The following is a 24,285-nucleotide window of genomic DNA, read 5'->3' on the forward strand; positions in this document are numbered from 1 at the left end:
TTCAGCAGGTTCCCCGAGGACTCGGCAGCCCGTTCATCAGCCTTCGATAATCGAGCCCTCGAATGTTCATCATCGCTACTCTGAACGCGACCTTCTCTACGATGATTTATCGCGCGGTTTTAATTGGCTGGCTCTCGCGGCGCTGGCCCCCGATGCGTTTCGTTTAACAAACGGTTTAATTAGAGAGGCCGCCGATTTTCCCGCGGAGAGAAAACGTCCCCCGTCGTCCACCGCGCTAGATGAACACGCCAGATATTTTGTAACCAGTTAGTCACCGTGGCTACGCGCCGCTTTCATCAAGGTCGAGGATTTCTCCCTCGACTCTCGTCGCAGGCTGATAACGTCGAACCTGCTCCCGACGACTCCAGCGGCTCCAGATTCCCCCGTTTTTAACCAACCTCGCTGATTTCTCCTCGAGACTCGCTTTTCTCTTTTCTCCACGCGTCGAAACAGCCAGGTTAGCCGGCTACGCCACCATTCTCGCTAGCCTCTGCCAATTTTCCCTTCGTTCCCCGCGAAGGAAAAGTAAGGAAGGGCGCCATTGTAATTTTTGGAACGATGGTAACGCGTTGGAAAGGAGAAAGTCAAGCGTGATTAACGGAAACGAGAGAATCCTGGGTTTTGGATTCGAGAAACCGACTGATATTAATGGTCTACTGTTCTCCTATTTACGAGGTTTCCTCGAGATTGTACTCACGGGTGAGAGGCACGAGTCTAATTATAGGTTTCTCGATATTAAAGCAGTCTTTACGTACCCTGCATCGGTTTATTCCGACACCTTTCCTCGATCCGACTTTCCCGTTGCACAAAAATCCCACTCACAGATACACAACGATCTCGCGATCACGACGAAATTGGAAAGAAGCGTGAAAACCGAGCGATCGGTTACGCTACCAATACCAACAACGACGATACACCTTGTTTAATACTTTGACTACCACGTTGGTCATATATGACAGGCCACGGTTTCTCCCGTGACGCTTGAACTACTTACAATTGTAAAAATTGAACAACAATTGACAGTTATTAGACTGTCAACCATTACCAAGGACGCCACGGTGGTCACCCGTGATTGCCAATAAGATAAACCTTCTATTGGCTAAGAACGTTGCCTTATATCACCAATTTATTATTATTATACCATTATATGCTTTACATATATAATAAAAATACTCTCGGTGGCGTGCTGAGCGAAACAAGCGATTTCGGCGTGACAGTGAAAGGGTTAATGGTCCACGAGCAACGGTGGCTACACCTCGCGAGGCATTACCACGATTTAGCCAGGTAGATGACAGCGATTAGCGAGACAGGGTCCGGAGATCGGCGTCGGCTGGACGGCTGGATCGTCGTCGGCTCCGCCGGTGACTTTCACTCGACGAGAGTCCCCGGTGCTTTCTCCGATGCACCTGTCTAGCTTTAATTAAAAGCAACCGGACGCCGCGGAGCGGATTGGCTCGTTGCTTTTCGGATCGGTCGCGCGTGGATCGTGACCGCTCGCACCTGCGCGCGCGCTAGATCGGGAACGATTCCGCGTAGAGTAACGGTAGCCGTCGGCGGGTGCCCTGGAACAGGTAGGTCCTTGCCTCCTCTCGGATTCGCGTTCCCTGATAGAGGACGCTGTGATCGAAGGCGCTAATCAACCAGGAGAGGATTTATTACCATCGCAGACGCGTTCGTACGTTATCGTCGCGGCGTGGATGGCCAATAAACGGAGGATCGATGGTTGGATCTCGCGTGGCGCGATCGACGCGCGAGTAGAGGCAACGTCGAGGCTGCCATGACAGCGTCTTGGCGCTGCGACGATTCGAGACGGAGAAGCGGTATCGTGACTGTCGGAGGCATCGATCGCGGGGGATACGGACGACGGGAGAGATGATCAGCCACTAGGAAGTCGAAGTGAAGCCGTAACGACCGATCCCATCGTAGATTATCCCATCAAGGGTGCCGGGAGGCGCGAGCGGCCGGAAAAACGCGGTAATGATTAATTAATGGATCGTTCGTCTGGTACGGATGGATCGATACGCTCGCGATGGAGGAAAGAGAGGAGAGAGAGAGAGCTAGGGGGTCAGAGGGAGAGATATGGGTAGGTGGTACTCGCGATCGATCGATTTCCGACGCGTACGATGACGGTGGGTGTTTCCAGCCACCGATGGGCCGGCTAGATCGAGCCGCGTGATACATACGGTAAATTGATATATTCGCGCAACAGGAAAAGCAAGCCGGTAGCCTACATTCTTGATAAGACACCGTGACTAAACGTCGGCCTCGCTGCTCGCCACTCGTTATGGACGGTTAAGTGGTCGAAGATAATCGATAACCAGGAAGTGCCCGGTGAAATTGGAACGTCGGATAGACCACCGCGGATAACAGATCTGCACGGCAAGGTCGATGGGAATGCCGGTCGCGAGAGAATTCCTTCTCCTCGTGGCTTCGCTGTCATCGTCGATCGAAGGATCACTGTCTGGCTCCTTTAAAATTTACCTTTGACGGACCTTCGCGATGGATCCCCAATCTCTTACGGATTCTCTCAATAATAACGATAACTCGAGAAAAATGGTAAATTCGAGGCTAATCTTGTTGAGAGTTGACAGAGGCTAGGTATCGTGGGTCTGGCGATACGCGTTGCGAGACGCACTGTACGTGTTTAGGGGTACTGGGACCGAGCGTGGAAGGCAAGCTTGAAATTCCAGCGACGCGACTATCCTGGAGGATCGCGGGGAAATAGGATGGGCCGAGTCGTGGCTGTTTGATCGGGGAATCGCCAGCAGTATCGCCGGGTCACGTTACCGTTGAGGTCAGATTGGTCCCTTCAGCAACCTCGCCCATTCTCCGCCGGTACACGGGGGCCTAAGTGATAGCGGCGGCCTATGCATGGTAGCACGCCACGCTATGACCACGCCACGCGAGAATCGTGAGGTAAACACGGACACGGAGTCGAAGAAGATACAAGCTGATCGGTGACCAGGAAGTCGCACGGGAAGTCGGGACGTTCGGTGCCAAGTTACCGTGTCACGAACACCTTCCACGCTTCTTTCCAAACGTTTCCTTCTTCGACGTCCCTCGCGTGATAATTGCTAGCCTTTATCGCGATCGGGTAACATCGAAACTCTGCCTCCGTCGCTGGACGGAGCTCCTCCTAGCCGTTTGTTTATGGCGTAGTCCTCGCGGCGTTTTAAATGGACACTCGGGGAATTTTAAATAAAGGACTACTCGGGGATATTCTCGAATTTTGCGCTCCTCTATTTTCCCAAATTTATCCCGTCGGGTACGTACGGTTTAATAGCCTTATCCACGGGATCGTCTCGGTTACACGTACGTCGGTTTCGCGCGAACCATTCCGCTCTAAATCGTGATGGTATCGCGGCACGTTACGTGCATCCTCGCGCTGAACATCAGCGCGCATCAACGCGTGCTCCAGCGATAATAAATTCGTCCGCGTTGGTTCTGGAAGCGCGGCTCGCCTCCTCGCGGCCGGTCCCCGCTGACTGGACCGCTTTCTAACTTCCGTAATCGATGGATCTGCGGAGGGAACGATCGCGCCGCGATAACGACGCGGAGAACGGCCGGGAACCGGTGATTTCAACGCTCGCCGAGGAAACGTTCTCGGTGAATACTAAATAAGCTCGCGAAGCGACGATTACCTTAGTCACTGGAGGTTGCTCGTGTCGTAACCGAGATACCTCTTATCTCTCCTATATTTTCGAGTACCGATTTTCTCCCCTTTTCTCAATTCTTCCCTTTTTCTTTCCAAATTCGCAATATTCGTCGCGAGTCATTTTTCCGATTCCTTGTCTCCTTAGCCGCGAAGAATTCATTCATTGCACATATTTCTTTTCATTTTCTCTATTGGGATTATTGGGGTTTTAATTGTAAAATAATTACGATATATATATCGTAGAAGATTTTAATCAAAAGACGTTTAGTTTGGTAGCCAAATATTTTATTATATTCAGTCCTAGGCTTGTTGGTGAATGTCTCAAAAATCCATCCCTCACAGACTTATGGGGCGTGTCTCTTCTCTGTGGCCTCGTCTTCGAGTGTAAGTAGGTACGCCCGAGCTTGGCGTCTAAACATCCCCATGTGACCATTGTTATTGAACCTTGACGATGTCTTCCTAGAAATTCAACGAAGGGCTTTCTCCCGCTGGAAGACAATGGGTATCGGTGAAAGTTGCTCACAATATTCGCTATTAAAGTCTTTTATTATTCGAGGAAGGTATACGTGTCTTTGAGTGCTTTTCTAGAGAGATTGACCGACTCGCCAGAGAGTGTCAAGAGGGTACGTGACGCGGTTACCCTAAACCCCCAATTCTTATCCAATATTTGTATAAAAATTCGTTCTCAGAATTTAGATTATTCGTACTTTATAACATAGATTAATTTTTATCTATAATAAAACTTATCTTTCCAACATTCCAACTGTTCGCGTTTGTTTTAATTTTTCTCTACGATTAAAATTATCTTCTTAACATTCCGACTGTCCAGGATTGTTTTAATTTTTTAATTTTTGTTTACAACTAAATTTATTTTTCCAATATTCCTACTATTCGCGTTTGTTTTAATTTTTCAATTTTTGTGTACAACTATAAACTTATCTTCAAAACATTTCTAATCCGACTGTTCGCGTTTGTTTTAATGTTTTTATTTTTTAATTTTTTTATTTTTGTCCACAACTGTAAACTTATCTTCAAAATATTCCTAATCCGGCACTCCGCGTTTGTTTCAATTTTTTAATTTTTTAATTTCTGTCTACAATTAATTTATCTTCCTAATATTCCGACTATTTGCGTTTGTTTTAACTTTTTAATTTTTTAATTTTTGTCTGCAACTATAAACTTATCTTTTCAATCCGACTGTCCGCGTTTGTTTTAATTTTTTAATTTCTTAATTTCTGCCTAGAACTAAACTTATCTTTCCAACATTCTAACTATTCGCGTTTGTTTTAACTTTTTAACTTTTTAATTTTTTAATTTTTGTCTGCAACTATAAACTTATCTTTTCAATCCGACTGTCCGCGTTTGTTTTAATTTTTTAATTTCTTAATTTCTGCCTAGAACTAAACTTATCTTTCCAACATTCTAACTATTCGCGTTTGTTTTAACTTTTTAACTTTTTAATTTTTTAATTTTTGTCTGCAACTATAAACTTATCTTTTCAATCCGACTGTCCGCGTTTGTTTTAATTTTTTAATTTCTTAATTTCTGCCTAGAACTAAACTTATCTTTCCAACATTCCAACTATTCGCGTTTGTTTTAACTTTTTAACTTTTTAATTTTTTAATTTTTGTCTGCAACTTATCTTTTCAATCCGACTGTCAGCGTTTGTTCCGTGTAATTGCCGCGAGTTAGAAACTTCGGTACGCAACGCGGATTTAGTAATAGCCTCTCGAGGAGTTGGGTACTCCATGTGAAATGGTACGCAGGTATAATAGGCTGGTATACGAGCGGTGTAGGTTTGAAAAGGGAAATTTCGGATTAACGTTGCCCGCCTCGTGCGCTATACGCAGCGTACACGGCGCGTAAAGTTCCTGGAGGAAATCGCGTCTTCGATTTTGTCTTAGTCATACGATTTACATGTAGGAACGTAACGAGATACATGAATCATACTCGAACGCTCTATTGTGCTCGCTCTCCGCTGTTTTTACGACTCCGCTATATTTCTCTTATCTGTGCATCGTTGTACACGGTGTGCAGCACGCGGAAAGCCAAAGCTCCGACCCTAATTACGCGAAACCTCGTCACTCTCGCGACATAAATCGTCGTTCGGATCCGACACGCGGCTCGGACACGATATCGTCGAATTCGCCTTTAACGGGGCCGCATCGTTAAGGCCCCGTGCCCGCCGCGAGTATGGACGACCGAGATTTCGGCGATAAACGCGTCACCGCGAATCTGTGTTACGTGGAACGGAGCTGACGCGAATCGGAGACGCGTCTGGAAGCGTGTCTAAGCATTCTTTCGATCGTAGCGACGCGAAATTCCGCGTGTCACCGCTGACAAAGTGGTATGTAGAGCTTTTTTACCGAGCTTCTCTCGAGGAAACATCCCGTCCCGGATGATCGACGCGACGCTCGTGTGCCGATGAAACCAGAAGTCCTTGATCCGTGGGCGATGCAAAACGATCATCGTCGCTATACCCGGAAGAAGGTGCGGTAGGTCAGCGTTCCGAAGTTGCCTCCGTTCGCTCGATCGAGCTTCTCGCGGTCTTACCGATATTCCAAAATTCACTCGTCGTTCTTCCAAGACGCCATCTTCAAAATTCATTCCTCGGTACCTCGAGTGACGATGAGCAACGAAATTTAGCTATCGAATAGTTATCGAAAGGTCGAAATTGGAGGATCGGATAGCACGGTGTTGTAGATTCAAGGTTAAAAAGCGCTGTGCACTCGTATTCAGTGAAATGGTAATTTTAATTAAGAATTGGAAAATAAAGGATGTAATACAACTACAGAGGTACAATTATAGTCCGATGTCTGGAACCATGGTAAAAATAAAGGTTTGACAGGTTTCATCTGATCTCTGCGAAGAATGACATGCGACTGACCGCTGACAGTGAGAGAAAGAATAAAAGCTTAGCCTGTTACAGTCCTCAACTGTTTATTTCGGTTCCAAGCATCGGAGACGGAACAGACGGATTTCCCTTTCTCGTCAGTGGTTCCTCAGTGAACTAAGAAAATTCGCGTGTTCCGATTTTTACGAGTCCGTGCTATTAGGCCACGTTCAGCTTAACGATCTCTTCCCACTGTATGCATCGTAGGTTTTGACAGTGGTGGTAATTTATTAATAAATTGTAACTGTGTACGAGCGACGATTAAACATACGAATTATCTCTTTATAAAAATCTTGATCGTGCCAGGCACGTGATAATCAGTTTCGACCCGACCGATGTACCACGGGCCAGGCTCGTGATAATCAGCTTTGGCTCGAAAACCTGACCACGAGCCTTACACGTGATTATAGGCTAAAGGGTTAACAGTTTATCCCGTGACAGTCACGGGTAGAGTGTCAACTACTATACACGAATTAATTACTATCAAGATACATATAAAACGTTTTCTGATATTATTCATTAAATGCCAAAGTGTTTTCGAATATAAAAGAAATTGGACATTTTTTGGACTCGAATTCGTAATTTTACCACACTGTTAAAGGGTTAACTCTTTGGGGCACGCTGGGATCAAAAGTGTCCCACCTCTTCGATGCATCGTAATGCATGGTGGGACATTTTTAGTCCCACCTGGAAATATTGCTTTAGCTGCATGCTCATATGTTTATATTTCGTCTTATTTACGTAAAGTAGTTGGTAATACCTTCGGCAAATGTTATAAACGTATTCGCCTGTGTTGGCAGCATTCAGCATGTCAGTACAGTATTTATTAGTAAAAATATACCAATTTTGTTTCATTTAAAACGCAATAAAATTTCTATGCAACATAGATCTATTTTATTATCCGAAATTCTGTGCTGCAAACAGTTGAGGCAACAGTGACGACGTGTAACGTCGTCTTTGAACGCAGGATCTCGGTCCCCTAATGCCCCGTGCCCTCGATTCTCTCGCGTTGCACCGAGGAATTGTCCGGAACTCGGAGATAAACCGGGATCTAGGAATCCTAAGAAGCAAAGCTTGTTTCCCGTTGTTCTTTATCGCGCCGTGTCGATAGAAAAGCCACGGCGGGACAGGTACAAGTGTTAAAAGAATGGGCCAGGTCGTTATCTCGGTCGTAACGGTTGGAACCACGGTGATTTTACTCATCGATGATCGAAACGAACGGAACGGGTTGAACCAGAAACAGCCTGGCTGGTGGGCGGTGTTAACGACCGGCTGTTCAAACCAGGAAGATGTGGTAGGTCAGGAATATGCGGGTCCCTCGATGCACGAAATTACGACGTACGCTGGGGAACGGACCTATTTCTTGCGCAACGTCCACCGACTTTAATTAGTAGCCACTTTACCACTTTTCTCTGCTTCTTCATTGTCCCATTCACCGCTTATTAACACGTCCATTGTTTGGAAATTTTTCGTTTCGGCCATCTTCCCTCTCGTACCAGGCCTCCAGGGCCCCGATCTTAACCCCTAACTAACGACCACTCGGCTTTTCGACACTGGCAAACATACCGACATCATCCTCGAGATTAACGGGATTCATATTTGCAGATGGAGCGGTTTTGAGTAAACGTGGGGCCAAGCCGCTGTCACGATAGTCATTCGAAACTAACAGCGCTCATTTCTGCTTAGACGCCATTTTTGTTCATAGCAACGCTGGCAATAAGGACAAAATAGTCCAACTTGGAACGTGCAATCCTAGGTTACATATGTGTTTCTCGGCCATAGCAATGCGTTTACGTGGGACACATTGTCCCTCGGCCCTGTCAGTCGTTTTCGCTGAACGCATATATGCGACTCTCGTAAGCAAAGGGTCAATAAATACGGTTATCGAGTATTTAGGAGATTAACAGTTTGACTGTCACGGTGGTCATTGCTTGACCGAAGCACTTGAACTACTTAAAATTGCAAAAATTGAACGAAGATTGACAGCTAGTAGATTGTCAACCGTTACCAAGGACCCCTCTGTGGTCACCGGTGACTGCCAATAAGATAAACGTTCTATTGGCTAAGAATGTCGTCTTATGTCACCAATTTATTATTATTTTGCTATTATATGCTTTGCATATGTAATAAAAATACTCCTATGGCGTCCTGAGCGAAACACGTGACTTCGGCGTGGCAGTCAAAGGCAGACATCCGTCTTTATCCGTTATCCGTGAATATCGACGTTCGATTCGCTTCGTCCTCCTTCGGACACTCGTCTCTCTTCTCGTTAATCTGCCGATTAGCCCGACTCGTTGCCCTTTTCCTCCTTTCGTCATCCGCGAATTCTTGCACGTTGTACCGCTGGAGCGTTCCGAAGCGACGAACTGGCCGTTTAGCTCGCACGAAGCACGATTAGCATGGCGATAGGGCGAACGATCAGGAGCCACGAAGCAGCGGAGCATCGCGAGCCTGAACCCGCCTGGTTCGGTCGGAGTGGGCAAGTATCACGGTAGCGAAGCGTGTGCCACCGAGAGAGGGTCGCAGGATTTTCGCACGTTCCCCAGCTCGGTCTATTCAGGCGAGAAGCCACGGCGGACGTGGTTGCAGCTCGCTAGCTAGCGTTCCACGAGGAAGAGATTACGGGCCCGTTCCGTGCTTTCTCTCGCGCCGTCTCAATCCCGCGGCATTGTTCGTCCGCTTCTTCTTCCTCTTCCTCCACGAACAGATCTTCCCACGCACGTGCCCGGCTCTCTCGTACGAGGCCCGCTGAATAATTACCAGATGAAGATACCGCCGCCTCGTGTAGGCTGAAATCTCGCCTCCTCTCTCCTCCTCCGACTCTTCCTATCCTCCTTCCTCCGTTCCCTCGGACGGAGGTGGATTTTGCAACGGTACCTAGGCTGCCTGTTTCGACGACGACGACGACGCCGTCGCGTCCCTTGGCGGATGATCAACCCACGGGGATCGACCCCTGCTGAACTATAACCGCTTCCAGGGTCCCCGCGGAAACCAGTCGGGTACACAGTTACGTGGCTGGGTTTCCCTCGGATAGTTTCATTCACCGCGCCCACGCTTATCCTGAGAGATGTCGCTGGATACCTCGCTGGATAATTCGCTGGGACACGCGGTCATGGAAAACGCGCTCATCGTCGAGTGCGAATTCTTCGAGTACTCGTCGACGAAGCAGCTAATAGTATCTAGTAGTATCTAGTAGTATCTAGTCCCTGCCAATTGTCATTGGTTCGGAAGGTTTATTTTTCGTTACGAAATGGCGAGAATTGTAGGAATTATGGGTGTACATATGTATTTAAAAAGCAGCTAGTGGTATCTAGTCTCTGCCAACTGTCATTGGTTCGTAAGGTTTATTTTTCGTTACAAAATGGCGAGAATTGTAGGAATTATGGGTGTACATGTGCATTTAAAAAGCAGTTTGTATTTACTTATAGTACTGGAGAACATGGGTCGTGTTCTCCTAGATATTTTACGTTATCGTCCCGGAAGATCGGGACACTTGCACTTGACGCTACGTCCACGGAGGGTACGTAAGCTCGTAAAGCGTGAGAAGAGACCAGGATGGCTATCAGATCGATGCCTCACCGCGATGTCTTCCCCGAGACAGGAGACGCCAAATATCCTCGCGGAAAGTAAATGCCAAGGGGTTTACGGTAGCTCGCGGTGATAACCTGTCGGGATGATAGACCATCTCACGGAGCCGATGGGACGTGGAGGTTTCAAAAAGTGTCAGACATCGACGATAAGTCTCCCCTAGATATCGAATATCCATCCGGAAAGACGGCGCCGCGTGGATTATAGTGCTGTCGCTCATGCTATCAGTCTATTTCGAGGACAGGCTAGCTTATGCCTCAGACATAGACCTCTGCGTTCGATATTTCACTCGCATCGATCTTCTCCTCTGTCGATTAATTACACCTGCAAAGGGAGCGTGATAGTATACTCGGTATTTTTCATTCGATTATTCATTTTTCTTTTTTCGATTAAAATTGCCAGCAACTTGGGGAAGACGAAGGTACGAGGATTCGAAGGTTACTCTGGTAGTAAATAAGACGACTGGACTCATTGTCGGTAGCGGAGGAAAGAAAAATGGCGGCGGGTGACGGGCTAATGCCACTGGCTTCTTTTCTTAAGCTCCGTTTCTAATTAACGGCGGCAGCGTGCTAATTGTCCAGCTGCCGCGTCGGGAGACCTTAGAGATTCCTGCATGCGAGTTGAACAGGTTCAGCCTTGGGTTCAGCGGAATTCTTTTCACTCGGTGCAATAAGCGTTTCCACGAAAACGACCGCGGGTGTCATCGAAAGTGAATTCCCTACGTTCCTGGCCCCGTACTCCCGACTAATCGTCCCTTTTAACGTACTCCCGGCCTTCTAACCGAGACCCCGAGAGATACCATCCGCGTAGCAACCGGGGGAATAACCGATTTCGCGAATATCGCGGTGAACTTTTCGATTCGGTCGCGATTCGTTCTTAATCTTTTGGCATTTAGTAGACTGTCAATAATTCGTTTTTGTTCCGTTTTTCAGAGATGGCAGAGAAGATGGTTCGTCCTGTACGACGACGGGGAGCTGACATACTCGGTGGACGAGCACGTGAGTCTGAAAATACCGTTTAACGCAAATTCCTCAGCCGACACGCTGGCTGCGCACGACCAATCGATGCGTTGTCGAAATCCACTTTGCCGTTGACAAATCCGTTTAGTGCCACGATACGGTTTCATTCAGCGAAAGTGATCGTTCCACTAACGAAACGTTCAGCGTGCCAGTCGCACGCGTTAACAACGCGAGCATGCTCTTTCTTTGATACACGTTATAACCGGAATGAACGTACTTTGCGTTGCTTTATGACCACCATAATGGCTCTTTGTGCTCGATGTACGAAGGACGTTGAGATACGTATCGTTGAAAAAGGAAACCCGCGTCGCGATAGAGAGCGAAAGTCCGCCGATTTATTCTCGAAATGTCTTTCTCTGTCAATTATGTTCCGCCGGCTAATTTCTCCCATTCACCGGCCAGGGTTTCCGCTCGTGCAGTGAGAGTTGGGCGACAAATTACAGACGGAGGGAAAATTCCACGCTGATAGGGCAATTAAGCGACATTGTCGCGGACAGTGTCGCGAGCAGGCCTTTTCCAGAGCGCGCGAAGCGGCGCGAACGACGGACGGTTATCACCGTTGAGGAATCGTGAACTGTCAGCCAGGGAACGTTATGGCAGGCAGTGAATCAAAAGCTGCCCCTCGGAGCGGCTCCCTCGGAGTCTAGGAGCCGCAGAGGTCAGAGTCAATTGTAGTTAGCGGCGAGGCACACGGCCATCGTCAGCGCCATCAATAGCATTGACAGCGTCTAGGCCGGCGTGCCGCGGATCTCGCGGCTCAGCCGTTCCTCTTTGACGTCGATGGCCGTGGTTACGCTGGAAAGCGTCAGAATTGATTTAAACCCGGACTGATGGCCGGGTAAAGGCCGTAAACTGGTGTCTTCCGCGGTTTTCTTCGAGAACGCGCGCAGCTGGCGCTGCCGATAACCGCGAAAATCACGGTCGCTGTCATTCCTCGAATCGAGGTTCAACGAAGGTTATGACAGCATCTGGGAATCTCATGGACGGCATCTGAATTCTCGGAGTTTAGCGAATGTCGCGATCGAGGTCTTTCTTCGAATTAGATTCTCGGAATAAAGGGATTCCTCGACGCGTCGCGGGTGGCATTTAAATATTCGAGAGATTTTTGATTTACGAATTTTCGTGGTGTCTCGGAATGTTGTAGAATCTGTATAGAAGATTGTAATTCCGGGAGGAAAAATGGCGGTAACAATGGCTGCTGATTCGAATGCAAAGCCATCCAACGTTCAAGGTCTGCGGCTCCATATATTTTCGCCTCGCGTACAAAGTTGTTGCAGCCGATCTAAAAACGGAATTATCGTCTCGACTCGTATCATCGATCTCTACGGAGTCGTCGAACAACCGGCATTAAGTACTCCCTGCGTCGCGATACTAAAGACTCGCTTTGCTATATTATACGCCCAATAATGTACAGCCATAGGAAGATTGTCACTTTCCTCGCACGGAGGATCGAACTTTAACCGGATACCGTCGCCCGTGGGTCTATTATCGGCGCTGGACACGCGAAAACGAAATTAAAATAACGACGTTCGATGGGGATGGCGATACGGCGCTAAAGGATTCGCGGAGGACGCCGGTCCATTTGTGCGCGCGCCCGACAACTCGGCCATCTTCGAAGCCAGATTAATGATCCGGTCGCGGGCCTTAAGAGGGCCATTCGTTTCGAGAATAATCTCGGTCGAAAAATGCGAAAAGATAATAAGCTACGTACGGCGGATGCGTGTCTCCCTTTCTCGCCCTCTCCGCAGAGTCGTTCTGGGCGTCCTTGAGGTGGAATGCGAAATTGGGCTAACGGGTCGGAATGATCCAGACACGGATCGCTGCTGCGAGGTACATTGTTGCCAACGACAACCGTATCTCTTGCTCTTTCTCTCCACCGACTCCAATATTATTTATACGATAATTTCTTCAATACTCCATAAAAGTCCTTTATCCTGGCCTTCTACGCGGAGCAGGCTTCCTCGATCTCTGTCAATTTATAGCTACCTTCTGAACATCGGTAACTTCGTCTACGCGCAATTTTCTTTATTTTCTTTACAATTTGTAAAGAATAGACATAGATTCCGTTATCGTACTCCCGTCTTCAGCAACGTAAACTTCCACGTTACAGGTCCGTGTTTCTCGCGCTGAAACGCGCGCCACACCCACCAGATGGCTGTACCGGTACAGTCCCGGATTCTGCGAATATCTTAAAAATTCGGCACCGAGCCTATGAAAGGCTCGAACGGTTGAGAAACCCTGCTCCAATTGCCCTAAAATCAATCACACTCGATCACTTCCTCCTCCCCCGATTACCGGACAAAACGTGTCTCGTTAAAAGCAGCATCGTCTAAACTCGCCTGCCCCTTGGTGCAAGGCGAAGTGGCAGGGAAGGCGCGTGCACGGAAAAAGGTAGAAAAGGAAACGAAGCGTCCCGTCGCGTGCATTTATCAAGGTTCTGCGAACGGGACAGGCGTAATCGGTCGATAGGGCAGGCGCGGGCCCAATAATCGATAGTTAATTGGAAATGGCATTTCTCAAGGGAGCTGCTCGCGCTACCGCGCGTTCGTAGAATGGCTGCCGCGTATCTACGCGAAATGGCCACCGGTGGCCAATTATGCAAATCCTCTTACGGGAAAAGGAGGGTCCCAGGCGCGGGGGATTAATCGTTCGAATTGGAAACGATTAGCCGCGTTTCTGCGCCAGCCAACCAGCGTTCTTTCAATTATCGCGCAGGATTTCTGCGACTGACGATCGAAAGAAATTGGATCGCACGATCCGCCATTAATTACGTCGCCGCGCGCATTCGCGATAAAACCGCGAGCGCGAAACCTTCTTCCTCCTCCTCCTCCTCTTCTTCTTCTTATTCTCCTTCTTCTTCTTCTTCTTCTTCTTCTTCGTCTTCTTCTTCCTTCGCTTTCTTTCGCCGCGAAGAGGACGGCCACGAGTGGCGAGCCGATCACTCGCCGCGATTACCGGTCGCGCTCTACGGTCGGCTTGATTTACGCGCGCCTAATTAAATGAATTAGCCACTTGACACCGGTGTAAATTACGGCCGGATCGGGGCCCGCTGCGTTTCTACGTTTCGATGCTTTCTGGGCTGATTTCGAGCGGAGCGGAAGTTCGAATCTCGCGCGCAGCAGCGTCCATGCGAGTGTCAATCGCTGTGGGATTTAAATTTTAACGTGGTGGAGGGAGAGTAAGACACGTGTTGCTTTTGAAGTCGACAGGAACGGTATTGAACCGTTTACTTTTCATATTCTACGCGAGAGCCATCTGGCAAGCGTACCACGCATGCGCACGCTCGCACAAGAATGCGCGCGAAATTTAAATCGGACCTTTAAATAGGACCTTTTCACTCCTGAGTTACGAAGAGAGTAGCAAATACTTTCTCCTGAATTAATTTAACAAATTTTATTTTTATTTATATAAAATATAAAAATGAATACAGAAGTTCAGAACTCGATAAATATTTGATTTGTCCACGCTAAGAAAATACAGCGTTATGCAAATTTCTTTGTTTATTATTATATATTGTAAACTTAATACTTTATGTATTGTTCTAGGCAGTAAAAATTTGGAAAATGTACGAATTCAAAATCACATTTAGGGCTGTTCAAACAGAGATTTATGCAGACGAGAAATCTCAAGCCACGTGCACAGTGACGTGAAATACATAGTCTCGCAATTTTATTGACAGAGGGCTGAATAATGCAGGGATTGTATTGAAAAAAATTGTTCTATTATCCTAAGAGATGACAGGACACGTCAGAACAGTTGAATCGCGTTCAGAAAGAATTTTCTAAGCTCTAACAGCTTTGGAACCCATGGACGTTGTATCACGTTCGCAACCATGTTGTAGGAGTGAAAGGGTTAATAAGATCTAGGTGGAGTATCCTGTAAAATTTAATTTTGTCTAATTAATTGGGAAGCTCGAGTCACGAGCCAGTGCGTGATACGAGTACTCTCTCTCATCCGTGCTACCTTCTGTAAATCTAATATCGGAATAATTAAGGATCTCGCAGTCGTAGGATGAAAGGCGCGTTGCCCGGAGGTGCACTTCCGCCGAGCTACCTTCCAACGCGTCTTCCCGAGGAGAGAAGTTGGTCAGCGGGGTTTACGGTTACTCGCAATTAAACTGTACTCTAATTGGCGCTCGGGCACCGTTACGATATTAACGCGACCGGTGGAATAATCGAGAGAATCGTAGGTGGAACAAAGGCGTCCTTAATGGCCGCGTTTCCCCCGGTTATTATTCCCGACGCTATTACGTGCACGGTTCATTAACATTTATCGACCACGCAACCGTTGTGTCTCGCCTGGCCTGCCCGATGGCTATCGTTTAATTGGGGTCAGCTGATTAACTCGCGTTTAGGCGAACGATTTACGCGTGTAGACAGCCTTACGGGGGTAGAAAAAGAAGGACGAGGGCTCGTTCTCATTGTTTGTCCATGTTGCTATCGACCTCGTCATCTCGACGTCAAGGCGGTCTGCAACGTTACCTCATCGACGATGACCCGTTTCCTATTAGTCTCGCGACCCTGACGGGTCGATCGCGTTAACGACACTGTGAAAACGATCCACTCGATCCGATTTCTGTTCCACCATTTGCGTCATTATGCTCCTGAATGCACCCTTCGCGAACACGCCGAGATCTTGCGTCCCTCGTCTGAGACAGGCGTTAGGATAGTCTGGTAACAGGGATGGTTTGGAATTTAACGGAATTTGCTCTTCCTTGCGAAATTCCTCCTCCTTCCCTGCACTGAAGAGACAGAGAAATATCTGACGATAGAATTCGATTTTTCCGGAAATTTCTCCTGTGCATTTATGTGCATCCACGATGTCGTCTTTTTGAATCACGCGCCACTATAGTGGCTCACCCTAGTGGCTCTCGCGGCTATGCTTTTGAACAGCGCGCCACTATAGTGGCTCACTCTAGTGGCTCACGCTTTGAATTGAATGATCGTTTTCATATGTTCCGATTCACACTCTTTTTGCCTCCGCAACGTTTTGTAACAACGTTACCAATATATAATCTTCGTTTTTGATAGGTCAATGTCAATTACGAATCGTTGCTTTTCGTTTAAATAAATATACCATTTGTTCTTAATTATCAAAAATTTTATTGCAACGTACTCTATAGAGAATAGCAATGTCGTCACGCGTTGCAGTGCTGTATCATTTACATGCACATAGAAACAGCCCCGCGCAAAGTTCAGCCGTGGCAAGAGGTTAATCCTGTAACTTCTCCGATGAAAAATTCAATTTCGCCTAGCTCAGGTTAATTACGCTGGCTGTTACCTGGTCCGAGCACGGAATTGCAGGCAAACGGGGAACTAATCGCTCCTCGAGGATCACGGCAGCCATCGACGAGCCTAACCGAGACGTCTAAACAAGCGAACTTCCAAACCTTCAGCCGACTATTCATCAACCGGTAAATGAACTCGTTAACCGTGCCTATCTTCCGCCAGAACAAGACTCCTAATCACGCCACGCCTCGTTCCAACTTGCTACCACCTTTGCACCCGCGATGGCGGTGGGGAGCAAGGTCGCGCGGCCACGTTCCCGATGCCGAGGACGCGTTTTCGCGGGCGCAGTCGACGCATAGGCCAGGATGAAGGTAGCCTATCAGCACCGAGCGTTCTCAAGAACCGTTCGACCACTTCCGACGCCAGCTGGAGCGTCGATCGGGGAATTAGACGCGATGCCAGCGCCGCCAGGTGCAAACGCGACAGGATCGTTAATTTCCCGATACCGTCGGCCGAGAACCGATCCCGGTCTGACCATTTCGGAGCAGATAAAGCAACACTGGGACGATCGTATTTCGTACGCGCCTTATCGCGTTGGAACGCAACCATAACGCGGGATTTTTGGGCAAACGGTACCGTTACCGTCCACGCCGCGGTCTTAGAAGGTCAGCCTAGACCCGAGGAGGTGAACGGACAGGTGCAAACGCAGCTTGGGCCGCGTCGTTAATTTCCTACCTTGTGGAAATGATGGGATAGTTTATGTGCCTCGGGTTCCCCAGGTTCGTGCTTTGGGATTCGGTTTATTACGAACGAGAGGAGATGTAGGAGTTATTTTTTGGGAGAAAATAGGTTCGGCTATTACGACGAAGATCGTGACTCCGATGCGGTTCTTTATTTATTCCTTTTAATCTCGACGGTACTGCAGTTTATGCGAGGTCTTGGCGGACAAATAACTTTTTCTACGTCTCTTCCTCTATTTTTAATACCGTCGAGGCAAGTAGTAAACAGGATAATTAGGCGTGCGGAAGACGAAGGCCATTGCGCATGGCATTAGACGTAATTATTCAGCCTGACAACGTCCGAAAGATTAGTTGCATCTGAGAATATTAAAACTATGTCCTACACTGTTCAAAGTTTAACAATTTATCACCAGGTATACTATCTTCACTGATTCCTTAATATCATCGTAGTCTTATTTGAGGTTAAGTCGGTCCCAATATGTCTTCGTTATTGGGAACAATCGAGTCGCGGGATTTTGACAGCGTCTTGCACTGTTCAAAGTTTAACAGTTTATCACCAGGTATACTATCTTCACTGATTCCTTTACATCATCGTAGTCTTATTTGAGGTTAAGTTGGTCCCAATATGTCTCCGTTATAGGGAACAATCGAGTAGCGGGATTTTGACAGCGTCTTGCCTTAATATACGTATAATCTATTATTCAGTATCTTTTCCTGTTCCATTTTTTCAAAAATGCTTCTTTCACTTCGTTTTCCAGTTGTTCCACCAGTCGTGTTAGGTTAGAATAAATATTCAACGACGAAACTGCAATCGAACTAGGCGCGTAGTTGTCGATTGGTATCCTATCGTGACGAACGAATATCGTCACTGTCAACATAGAGCGAGCGCTCAGCGTTGTTCAAAGTCCCGTTTAGTATACAGGGATGACGAGTGACTCATCTCCGGTAATAACGAACGTGACGACTATTTCGGTCCATTGCGAGTGCACGGACGAAACACGTATCGTGCATACTCGTTAGAAAATTTCATTAACTCGATCCACTTGGCCGCGAACGACACCTCTCGATCACCCAATTCGTACTCCCTGTTCCCATGCGGATTAACTCACCCTATATATATATCCCGGAGGTTTAAGCGGCGACTTCCTCGTGAGATAAAGCGTCGCGGGCCCCCTCGCCCCTAATGTAAGCTGCCCCTCTGCCAACTTCCTCGTCGGCTCGTTATCTCCGCCGTTCTCCGCCTCGGTTGACATCGGACGAGCGTTACGTAAGGCAGAGCCGCGGATTAAACGCGCGAGGAGCCCGTGAATGCAAATCCGTGCACGCGTATCGGTATTAATATCGACGCGGTTGCAGCCAACGGGTGAACAAAAGGAGGAACGAAGGATGAACCGGACGAGCAAACAGATCGTTCGCCAGCTGACGGTACGCGTTGGTTAGTGGCTCTGGATGAGCAACGAGGAGGAAGCTTGTCGGGCTACATGGGAAAATAGCGAGCTCCGAGATGCATTCGAAGTCTCGAGGGTACAAGAATCTTATTGAACCACGGAATTTTCGATATTTTGTTAGAAAATTTAAAACTGTGACGCGAAAAAGGTCTAAACGTCGGTAATTAATTGTAAAATCCAAATTTAGACTAACAAGCAGAGTGCAAATCCTTCGAGTCATTGATTTAGTTGAAACTTTTCAGGTTTTTAGATTTGGTCATCCAGTTTAAGAAAATGTACCATCATAAGGGCAAGTACACGATAGTTTTTGAGATACTTATGATTAAATTTTATTATTGGTTGAGTTACGGATTTATTTCGAATAATTGCCAAGTGCCGTTGTGGCCTAATGACGACATCCGAATATTCCTATCTTGGGGGCCCGGGATTCGTTCCCCTTTATCCATAATTAATAATTTTTTTCCAACTATCTACAACGGCACTTGATGAGTATATAAGTATGGATAACTATTCGGAAGAAATTAGTATTTAAGAATAGTAAAACTTTAATCATAAATATCTCAAAAACTATCGAGTAGTTGCCCTTAAATTAGATGACTAAATCTACAAACCTGCAAAGTGTCAACTAAATCCATGTCTCGAAGGACTTGCACTTTCCTTGTAAGCTTACGACTTCACTCCTCGAGTTATGAATCATAGTTCGTATCAATAAAATAGACCAAGGATGCTGCACTTGACTGAGCTCTCATTTCTATATATTATTCTACTGTCTTCTATAATAAATTCTTAAATTCCTCTTAAATTTGCGTAATAATTTTTGTAAATTTGTAATAAAGTTCAAGCTCCAGTCCAATCCAAAATAGTTAACAGAAGAGTCCGCGAGTATCGACAATTTTCGTGGAAATATAAATTTAATCAAGCCGAAATTTTCCGAGGTCCCAAATTTTCAGTATAACGGTCCCACGATTATCCTCGTTAACGCGGCGACACGCAAGAAATTCCCGGGATCAATGGCCGTGGACGATAACGCATGGAGTACCCTTTAAACGCTGGATACCCTATTTCGGTGGTATCCGGCACCCCTAATCTCGCCTGTTCCACGAAAGCCGCTATCGTCCGGTGGAAACTGTCTGGTCGAGGCTGATTCGAGGCGGCGTAGATAACAGAAGCTGGTACCGCTAGCGGAGAGACGTGGGCGCCTCCATTACCCAACTGTTCAACCTGTTCGAGCCGCAATCAGACTCACGCGAGACCCGGCGTCCGACGACGGCTTTAAACTAGACCGGACCAACGACGGGAGGCTATAGTTTAATGGGCAGCAGCGTAGCCGTGGCTCTCCTTCGTCTCTCTTCGTCTCTCTTCGTCTCTCTTCGTCTCTCTTCGTCCCTTCCACTCGGCCATCTACCCGCGTCTCTCCTGCGCGTTCGTCCTTCCAGAGACGGCGTGCACGGTCCTCGTGGTGAACAGTTAGCCGGAACACGGAAGCTGGCTTTCACGGTTCAATGGAACGCGATCCGAGCCGATCCGATTGATTCTGCCGATTCGACGAAATCGTCGCCCTGTCCAAGGTCCACGTGTTCACGTCGCGGTCGTTTCGCGATTCCTATCTTTCCGCGAAGCGTCAAGCTTCCGCGAGACTCTGACCTGTTTCACGTGACCAGAGTCAAGGCGGTGTCAAGATTCGCGGATTGGCAATCTTCACGGATTGGGTAACTCGATTTTATTTTACCCAAGTTCGATGATTGGTTTTCGTTGGGGTTCCAATTTCTCGTCTTAGCCATGGATAATACGTCGAAGATGCGACCGCCATCGCTGAGCGTTTGGGACGCCTCCGTGTGGCCGATAGACGCAACGATTTCTTTGACTTTGATATAAAGGAATAGGGCCCAAAATTCACGCAAGATTCGAATTTCGCGCCATTTGTGCGGTAAAATGGTGCCAACGAAAAGACTGCGTGACAGATAATAGTTCAAGGAATCTTTCTTTTCTTCGATATAAAGGAATAGGGCCCAAAATTCACGCAAGATTCGAATTTCGCGTCATTTGTGCGGTAAAGCGTTGCCGACGAAAAGACTGCGTGACAGATAACAGTTCAAGGGGTCTTCCTTTTCTTCGATATAAAGGAATAGGGCCCAAAATTCACGCAAGATTCGAATTTCGCGTCATTTGTGCGGTAAAGCGTTGCCAACGAAAAGACTGCGTGACAGATGACAGTTCAGGAGGTTTCCTTTTTCTTCGATATAAAGGAATAGGGCCCAAAATTCACGCAAGATTCGAATTTCGCGTCATTTGTGCGGTAAAGCGTTGCCAACGAAAAGACTGCGTGACAGATGACAGTTCAGGGGGTTTCCCTTTTCTTCGATATAAAGGAATAGGGCCCAAAATTCACGCAAGATTCAAATTTCGCGCCATTTGTGCTATAAAGCGTTTCCAACGCAAAAAAAAAGACTACATGGCAGCTGACAGTTCAGGATTATTAAAAATGGAGCGCTACACGAAAGAACAACGCGTCTTCGTTGCTTGACAATACTCGCAATTAATTAAAAATTCGTGTTTTCTATCAAAATTAATTCTTCCGTGACTTTTAGTACATCCGATATTTCGTGTCGCTATTGTTAGACAGTTCCTCATCGGAACCCATTTTAATCCGTTGGAAAGGCTGACAGTTTCGCGACACCTTTTCACAGTATTCGTTCTTCTCTGTAGTTTCTCACTGCTAGCTGACGAGACGAAGTCGCGCTGGAGATAATCTCGGAGATTGCATCTTATCGCGAGCAAATCTTCTTATCAGTGGCGCCTAGGAAGCAGTCTTTGTCGGAAATCTGGCATTGAGGTGCGCGAGACTGGAACTGCCTCGTTCCTTCTCTAATTTCCGCGACAATAGCCAGACTGATAGCATTTACGAGGGGTAGGAAGATTCCTCGAGGAGATTTTCGCGAATGGTGGGAAAGTTGACGGAGCAAGTGGAGAGGACAGGATGGCTGGCCGGCCGAAAAGCGTGGCCGGAGCGGGGCTGAAACTCATTTCAAAAATTCCTCGGGGAGAAGTATGTAATTATCTGGGAATAATGGACACCCTAGGCGGCCCGGGTATCTTTGGTCCGGCCGACGGTTGCACCGTGGACTCGGCCGAGGCGCCGGGGGATTTATTGTCCACGTTGACGGCATGGCGACGTATAAATTACGATTTCTTTTTATCCGTACGGTCCTTGGGGCTGCTTGCTAGTCCTAATTCGAATTCCTTGCTTTTCCAACTCTTCCGACCGCGCTCACCTCGAACAACGATTCGTATGATTACCCTGGGGCCTAAAAGGGGACCAGTCGGGAGACCCGTGGCTCTCGGAAATTCGCCGAGACCTGGAATTTTCGGTGCAAACATCGTGTCCCGAGGAAATAAAATAAATTTGCCAAGTAACCTCGTCGATGGTTGTTTACACCCGAGACCGGGATAAGAAATCGATACTCGGAGGAAATCCACGACGGGTGCTATTCGTCCAAGCGAATCAGGCCCAACCCGGGATCTCCGGTATACCAGCGCGATACACGTTCGACGTTCGAAGGTTAGGCTCCTTTTTTAGGGACTGTGTAAAAAGAATAGACCCGGAGAAAAGGTCGAGAAAGCAGCGGGATCTTTATCGCTCGTAGTCCTCGCGCGGGCTTTCTCGAAGAGAGGCTTTTGTCGAATTTTCTGCAGACCGGCCAGCAGGACTGGTCGACCTCTGGTCGCGGCTTTTTCTTCTTCCTTTTCCCGCAGACATCCTGTTGTCGTATTGCTCCCGTCCATTTGTGGCTCGATCCGACGAGGCAAGAAACACACCGCGACCGTGGATAAGGGGATCCTCGGGTGGGACGAGGTGTCAGCCAACCGCAATTATCAGTAATGATAGCCCCGCGAGGCCCGTTCTAGCGGCGACAGTTATTCGCCGCCATATTGATGACCGGTCGCGGATGAACGAATGTACGTGACCCCACGGGATCATTGAATCATACCAGGATCGCCGGTTTTCCGTTACCTCTCCCGGAACGCAGAATCACGCGAACACAGCAGTTTCTGTCCCCTGCTTGCTCGATGCACCGAACGGAAAGGTGCAGGCAGATTTTTTAGTACACGCTGCAAGGTTGATGGATGTCTCCGATGATGAGGCACGGGATTGTCGGAATCTTTTCATTGTCCGACTCTGGTTACTGTTACGGAAGGTGCCGCGTGCTGGTGTACATGGTACGTGGAATTCTACGCATCTCTCTAGGGACACTGGATTCCCTATTACACGAGATGCTGACCTTTGCCGTTCGTAGATCCCAAACTTTACATCGGTACTCCTCGTACCGATTGAAAATAATAAAATAAAAATTCACATTTGGAAGATATGGAATGTACACTATAGATGCCTAGAATTCCGTGTACCTCTCTACTTCCTGTCACTTCTCGTACTCTAAAAACCCCGTCTTTCCGTTAGATCGCGAGATTCCAAAGTTCTGACTCACGATTCTCGACGTTTCTGATCTCCCAGTCCTTTAAATCCCAATTTTAACCCCGCAGTTCTCGTGTCTACTTCAAGGTTCACGCTTGCCACCTTCGGACAGTCGCAGAAGTCGTAGCGTCCGCGACTGCGGCACTCCATCTCCCGAGGTCCCCCTGGAGCTCGGTGCACATGAAAAACTGCGGACTGGCTTGCCAGCAGCCCAGACACTGCGGCTCCTCACGATCCCGTAGCTCTTCTCCAAGAGCACGGTCGCGATTATTCTCGCGGTCGTTGGCAGCGGTCGGCCGAGCTGCTCGCTCGCCAGCCGGCCGCGAGCATCGATGATAATAATTATCGTGTTACGATGGATGACTTTCTCATTCGTCTGCTGGTCAGCCGCGCGCTTGCACTCCGCTTGCGCGGGCCCCGCGTGTGTGCACAGAGATATCGGATCGTTTGTCTCGAACTGTCTGCCGCTTCCGTCACTGGGCCGCGCGCGGGATCAGCGTGCACGGCCACGTATACGTCGTTACTCGAGCGGATTCCTATCAGTGACATGCAAATCGATCTCCCGGCTCGACCTTTGCTACGAAACAGACGTATCTCTGGTAGGCGGTGGTGTATCTACCAGCCACGACGTACATATTTACGCGGAGCTATCGTTGCCTTCGATCTATACCCTTCGGTGGAGCTCTCTTCCACCCCTCGGACCACGTTTCGCCAGTGAGAGCCTCGCTCTAGCTTCTCGATACTACCCGACCACTCTTCCTTTCATCCTCTGCATCCTGCGTTGCCTGGCTCGCTAGACCTGTTCCTCGGACTGTCAAGAGAGCGTTCGGGTCCCTTCTGGTGGCGAGTCCCGTGGCAAACGGGGAGCAATTGCGCGAAACGATCGGAGAGGAGAGACAAGAGTTCGTTGGATCGTCGACGGGACGTCAGAGACCAGGTTTAAGACTTCGAAGGTCCATCCTAATCCTCGACGGGAAAGGGTGTCCCAGGATGGCCGTTTGAAAGCTCGTGGCAGCAAACTGGGAATTTCTAGGGCTATAAAAGTAAAGAACCCTGAAGGTATTTCCGAAGCAGCGAATCCTTTCTTCTCTTTATTTCATTGACCAAACCAAATCGGGTGCGGGGTTCACGAATCGTCGGTTTTGTCCGGGTGAGAGAGGACTGTTCCCTAGGACAATGAGACTTCGCCTCTTTCTCTTGGTTCATCTTCCTTTTGAAAACCGGCCTTCAGCCACTCCGGGAC

General features: G+C 48.0%; 1 protein-coding gene across 1 annotated transcript in view; it reads left to right on the top strand.

Annotated features, from left to right (window-relative positions):
* The window catches only part of osp (myosin phosphatase Rho interacting protein outspread), a 221,869-nt gene that overhangs the window by 107,621 nt on the left and 89,963 nt on the right, over nucleotides 1–24,285 (top strand). The window contains 1 exon segment of the mRNA XM_017911503.1: nucleotides 11,069–11,134. Coding sequence (XP_017766992.1) covers nucleotides 11,069–11,134 — 66 coding nt within the window.

The sequence above is a fragment of the Eufriesea mexicana genome, unplaced genomic scaffold (assembly GCF_001483705.2).
Source record: "Eufriesea mexicana isolate 0111107269 unplaced genomic scaffold, ASM148370v2 scaffold474474834, whole genome shotgun sequence".
In the NCBI taxonomy this organism is placed as follows: domain Eukaryota; kingdom Metazoa; phylum Arthropoda; class Insecta; order Hymenoptera; family Apidae; genus Eufriesea; species Eufriesea mexicana.